The sequence below is a fragment of the Elephantulus edwardii genome, unplaced genomic scaffold, assembly GCF_000299155.1.
Source record: "Elephantulus edwardii isolate Elephantulus edwardi_28Jun2011 unplaced genomic scaffold, EleEdw1.0 scaffold00279, whole genome shotgun sequence".
NCBI lineage: Eukaryota > Metazoa > Chordata > Mammalia > Macroscelidea > Macroscelididae > Elephantulus > Elephantulus edwardii.
Genome location: NW_006400029.1, coordinates 3,343,753 through 3,349,605, shown reverse-complemented (window position 1 = coordinate 3,349,605; position 5,853 = coordinate 3,343,753). Strand labels below are relative to the sequence as shown.

At 42.7% G+C, this 5,853-nt stretch overlaps 1 protein-coding gene across 1 annotated transcript in view; it reads right to left on the bottom strand.

Annotated features, from left to right (window-relative positions):
• GOT1L1 (glutamic-oxaloacetic transaminase 1-like 1) overlaps window positions 1-3,529 on the bottom strand; it is an 11,608-nt gene extending 8,079 nt beyond the window's left edge. Inside the window, exons 1-2 of the mRNA XM_006900311.1 lie at window positions 3,415-3,529; window positions 1,456-1,637 (exon numbers count right to left, since the gene is read on the bottom strand). Coding sequence (XP_006900373.1) covers window positions 1,456-1,637; window positions 3,415-3,529 — 297 coding nt within the window. The remainder of the gene's footprint in view (window positions 1-1,455; window positions 1,638-3,414) is intronic.
• Window positions 3,530-5,853: the final 2,324 nt, after the last annotated feature.

Genomic DNA, 5,853 nt, shown 5'->3' with positions numbered 1-5,853 from the left:
CTGGGGCCTTATTTTTTGCTATTTCCTTCAAAGCAGCTTGAACTTCTTCCTTCATCACCATAGGTTCTTGCTCATATGTTATTTCTTTAAATTCCTCTGTATCTGCCAATTCCTTTCTATATATAGGTTAGAAAAATTCTGATATCTGGTATTTGAACAAAGGAGCTCTAGTGGCAAGAAGCTGTGTTGCAAACCCAAAGGCACAGGGTTCGAGGCCACCAGCTGCTCCGTGGGAGAAGGATGGGCAATCTCCTCCTGTGCTATTAACTCTGAAAACCCGCCAAAGGGTCAGCTATAGGTCAGTTCCGACTCAATGGTACACACAACAACAACATCTGAAAAATGACCTATTGAGTTTCCAGAAACTGAATCTTTTTTTTTTTAACACCATTATAAAGCGGTACAAATGGCACACAATAGAAGCTACACTGCAATCCCAAAGGCGCCTGGATCAAATCCACCAGATGCATTGCTGGAGAAAGATGGGCCGTCTCCTCATGTGCCAGTCCGATCCTACTCAACGGCACATAACAAGAAAAAAAAAGACACACAATACATTGTACATATTTAAAATGTTTTTTAAAAGAGAGAGAAAGATTTCTAATCATTCTCACTCATCACTCGTTGCCATTGAGTTGGAACTGACTTAAAGCTGACCTCCCACTGAATTTCCGAAGCTGTCAACTGCCCAGGAGGAAAGAGGCTGCCTGTGCTGCTCCGGAGAGGACACTGATGGATTCGGACTGCCAGAAGGGCGTGGCCATTGTGTTAACAGTGCAATTCTCTGTCCATTCTATACCACCAGAGCTTCTACTGTTTTTAATACTAGTTCAGTCAAACTTGCAAAATCTGAAATCTACACAAGGCAGAGACATGTTGAAGAGGGAAAATCCCAATGTTTTCCACTAATTAGAGCAAAAAAGTGCTTGTGGCTTAGTGGTAAGAGTTGCACTGCAAACCCAAAGGCCCGCAGTTTGAATCCACCAGCTCATTTGCAAGAGGATGGGCAGTCTCCTCTGCTATTTACTGTCTATGACAACTCACTGGCGGGTCAGCTATGGGTTAGTTCCGACTGAACAGTGCACAACAATAATCATAGTGGGGGAGGAAAAGTGGTAAACTGTATCTGGCAAAAGGATGGACATTTGTAAGGTCAGGAAAAACAAGACAGTCCCTCAAGTTCCAGCTTTCTCGGGTTTCACTGTAATGCTAGGATCACCTAAGAGTTTATCTAACTCTTTATTCCTTTTTTTTTTCAAGTACAAAGAGCATTAGACTTGGGTTCTTACCCCATCCCTGCCCTTCAATGGCTAACACTGTGGACTCACATGTCTCAAATATCTCCTCTGTCATCACCAAGGGACCCTCTAAGGTCACTTTCACATTTACAATTGTACAACCTGTATATCCATATCCTATAGTCTGGATCTATAAGGGGAGGGCCCTTCTCCTCACCCGGTTCTCCACGATGGCTTGACTTTGTTTTCCAAAAAGCAGTTCCAAAGAAGCTTGGATGAATGACTTCGTGCCCATCACAGGTGTGTACTCATAGTTCAGGGAGGGATCCTGTGCTATCTGCTTCCGGAGCTTCGTCACCACAGGAGAAGTCCAGGGCTGCCCATCTTCACTCATGCAGACTGTGAGGGGAAGTACAGAGTGTTTGCACTTAGAGGCCCGAGGCAAGGCCAGTGGCTCGGAGATTCTGGACTTGGGAAAATTGCCTCGGAAAAGACTACGTTCCTAAAGAAACCATAACTGCCATCCAAGTGTGTGTGTGTGTGTGTGTGTGTGTGTGTGTATTCATGTTCATTGTGCTTTGTTCAAAATAGCAAAGAGTTGGAAACAACCTTAGTGTCCATCAACAAACGGATGGATAGAGAAGTTGTGGTATATTCATACAATGGAATACTATGCTGCATTGAAAAACAAGGAACTCATGAAATATTATACAAAATGGATGACCCTGGAGGACATTATGTTGAGTGAAATATCTCAGTCACAAAAAGAAAAATACATCATAGTACCACTGTTGTAAAACGGGACTAACATTGAGGTTGGGAAGAGACTGAGAAAGATGGGATAAATAATGTATACTGCGTTGAAACAGTTGATGGAGAGAACTGTTTAAAAGCAATATATGACTAGGTATTTTTGTCATGACAGGAGTCCAGAATTAAGGCTGCATAGTGGAGTGAACTTCGGGGGAGGGTTTGTATAACAATGAAAGAATTTTTCTTTTACTTTTCAAAGAGAAAAGCGAATTGAGGGGAGAGGTGGACAGGGAGAAAAATGCAATGAGTGAATGTAAATCCAAAGTCTCTGTAAATGTCCATTAAAATTAATAAAAAAAAGAAAAGACTACTTTCTTCCTTTCTTTTTTCAAAAACAATATGAACGTTCTGAAAATGTGTAAGTGTTTGTTTTTTCTAAGACATAACAAGTCTAGACCATTTTAAAAGGTAAAAGCTATACAGGAGGTGAGGGTTATAGAGACAGGAGAAGTCTCAGAATTTCAGAGAAGGAGAGGAAGAAAGTGCTGAGGAAATTGTCATTCCGTCCAGCTCCAAAGCTCAGAGCCGGGGAAAAGGATTTGCTCATGAGTTGGATTGACTCAGTGACCTCAGCAATGGGCTGTGGTGGGTCAGAGATGATGAAGGCAGCACAGAACAAGGCAGAGTTTAGACCGGCTGTTTATAGGATCCCTATGAGTCATACTCAACTCAGTAGTGGTATGCTAGACTAAATCCTGGGCTGGCCGTTAAGCAAAAAAGTTGGTGGTTCCAACTCACCAGCCATTCAGGGAGAAAAGAAAACCCTATGGAGCGCTGTTCTACTCTAACACTATAGGGTTTTCGTGAGTCAACGTTTTTTCTTTCTTTCTTTTTTTTTTAATGGGCAACCAAGCTATACTAAAGCATAGTACCGGTATAAAACATAGTACTGGCAGAGAGGTTAAATGCTTTGCTACTAGCCAAAAGATCAGCAGTTCAAATCCACAACTTGCTCTGCTGTAGAAAGATGTGGCAGTCATTTTCTAAGAGTCCACAAAGGCCTTGGGAACCACTTGGGAAAGTTCTACTTTATTTCAGCGGGTCACTGAGAGTTAGAATTCAACTCAACAGAGATGACTAATATACACTAAGTCTTATAACTGGGTGGCCCAATAGTAAAGTACTTGACAAAGAGGCAGGTGGCATAAATGATGAAGCACTTAGCAGGAAGTTTGGATCGCACCCAAAGACAGCTCTGGAGGCAGGCCTGAAGAGCTGCTTCCAAAAACCTATGGAGAATTTCTGCTCTGCATATGTGGATCACCACATATGGGAATCAACTCAACGCCAACTGACAACAACAGTACTCCCAGAAAACTAGGCAGCTACCTCTGTAGGCCAAGAATACTCCCACTACAGCTACCTCTGTAGGCCAAGAATGTCTTCTTTGGGTGATCATCTTGTTTGTAGCTCTTTAGCAAGCTGCCTTCTAACTTGTAGGACATGGGGACATCCACGAACACTGAGAGGGTGGGCATAATCAAGATGAAAATGGAGCCAAGACTGGCTTTGCTCTCTGTCCTTTCTTCCCTGCTTCTGCACAGAGCCCTCCTCCAAGTCTGGACCAGAAAGTACTGCTTCTTCCCGGAGCGTCAGCAACTCCAATCAATGGTTACCAAAGCAATGGAACCTCCCATCTCCCCATCTCCATGGAGGCAATCTTAAAGGGCTACAGGAACATTCCATGTTGTTTCAGAATTCCCTGAGAGAGTGAACAAGGCGAAGCATTTGGGCAGGATGTGGGATTCCAAGGCAGTCGTCCCCAACCTGCTATAATCTCTCCAGCCTTATGTTGCCAAAACTAAAATAACACGATCAAACCCTCTCAAAGATAGGACTGCAAGGCAGGCAGCCAATGAACCGTGTGAGGGCTTGCCTCAGCCTCAAAAATTTCAGACTAAGCAGCAAAAGTTGAACAGTGCAATTTAAATTCTTCCACATTTTTAATTTTGCAAATGACTTTCAATTTTTAAAGGAACAGAAAGATTGCACTCACATCAGAAATGGTCAAGATGTCACAGGATTCGGATCTGTGGTTCACAGGGGTTGCTATGAGTTGCAGTTGGCTTGGCAGCACTTTCTAACAATATGCTTAGATATTGCAGCCATAATGGCTTAGTGGGTTGCGTTCTGGGATATGAACTAAAAGGGTAGGGAAAAGAGCAGCCTTGGAGAAGAATGCTCCTTGAAGGCAAGGATAGTGAAACATGGTCTCACATTTTGGGGGCACGTTGCTAGGAGAGGCCCATATTCTTGGAACGGGATAGCATGTTTGGAAAGGTAAAAGGTCAGCAAAGAGAAGAAGACCCTCAATGAAAAGGATTGATACAGTGATTGCAGCAATGGGCTCAAGTGTGTCAGAGATGGTGATGTTGGCACAGGATAGAGCAGGGTTCAGGTCTGTTGTTCACAGAGTTGCTATGACTCATGCTCTACTTAACAGCACCTAACAAAAATTAAAACTAATAGATTCTAATCTTCCAGCTGCTCTACAGGAGAAAGATGGGTGGTCTCTTCCTGCTAAGATGTGTAGCCTCAGAAACTCAATGGAGGGTTGCCGTGTGTCAGAATAGGCTCAGCAATGGAGTTAGGCTTAGAAACAAAGACATTTGCAATGAATTAAGTTGGTCCTATTTCTCTCAGTTATTTAGAGCCAAGTCTTCTTTCTACATTTGTTAACAGTTTCAGTGTTTGCTCAGGGCTCAAGCAGCAGAGAAGGCTAAAAGGCAAATGGGAAAACAATCATATTCTGTAAAGTTCTCAAAAGTCGTTGCTGAGTTGGGATCAACTTATAGTTGACTATTCTGTTTCCAAGTCTGTAAAGCACACAAAAGGCAGTCACTTACCTTTCTCCGTTGGAGTAGTTGATGGATTCAAACCACCAGAGAGGTGCAGCATTTGGATTGGCACTCTAACTCTCTATGGATTATGCCACCAGAGCTAGCTAACTTTTCATTTTTCTCTCGTTAGTAATATTTTTATGCTTGTTACAGAAACTTTTGATACCTCACCCACAAACCATTTACCAGTCAATGCTTCCCCCCCGCCCCGCCCCCTGTAGCTGCTGCTGGGCTGGTGAATATGAGCGTAGGCGTGTGCCTTGTCTGAAGAATTGTGCTTCATTCTCAGACTCTTTCATTGCTGTCAAGTCGAAACCAACTGATCATAGCTGGCTCTCCGTTAGGTTTCAAAATCTTTAAATGGCACTGGAGGAAATTGTCCACGTTCTTCATTACCATAGAGTTGAAGCCAAAGCAAACTGACCTCCATTGGGTTTTCAGAGCTGTAAATTACATGAAAGGAAATTGTCTCTCTTTCTTCCTTGGAGCCATTCATAGGTAGATTTGAACTGCCAGGAAAATGTGGCTTTTTAGTTAGCAGCAAAATTCCATGTGGACTAGGCCACCAAAACTCCTTTGCCCTTCACTTGTTGTTGTCATGAATAACTGACTTTTCAGCATTCTTTCAGAGGCAGTAAGTCACATGGGAAGAGATTGCCCATCTTTCTCTCACAGTACAGCTGGTGGATTTGAACCATCTACCTTTGGGTTGTCACACAGCATAAATTCTTCTGGTATTCTTTACTTTCAGCCAAGATTCATCTGACATCTGCTAAATCCTGCTTGAACTTCTGGCAGTTTCCTATCTATGTACTATTCAAGCCATTTTTTAATGTCTTCAGCAGTGTTTGCTTGTATGTTATTTTAATAATATTGTTCAATAGTTTCTACATTCAGTTGGAACACCTCTCTTGGAAATGAGAACAAATATGGACCTCTTCCAATCCATTCGCCAGATAGCT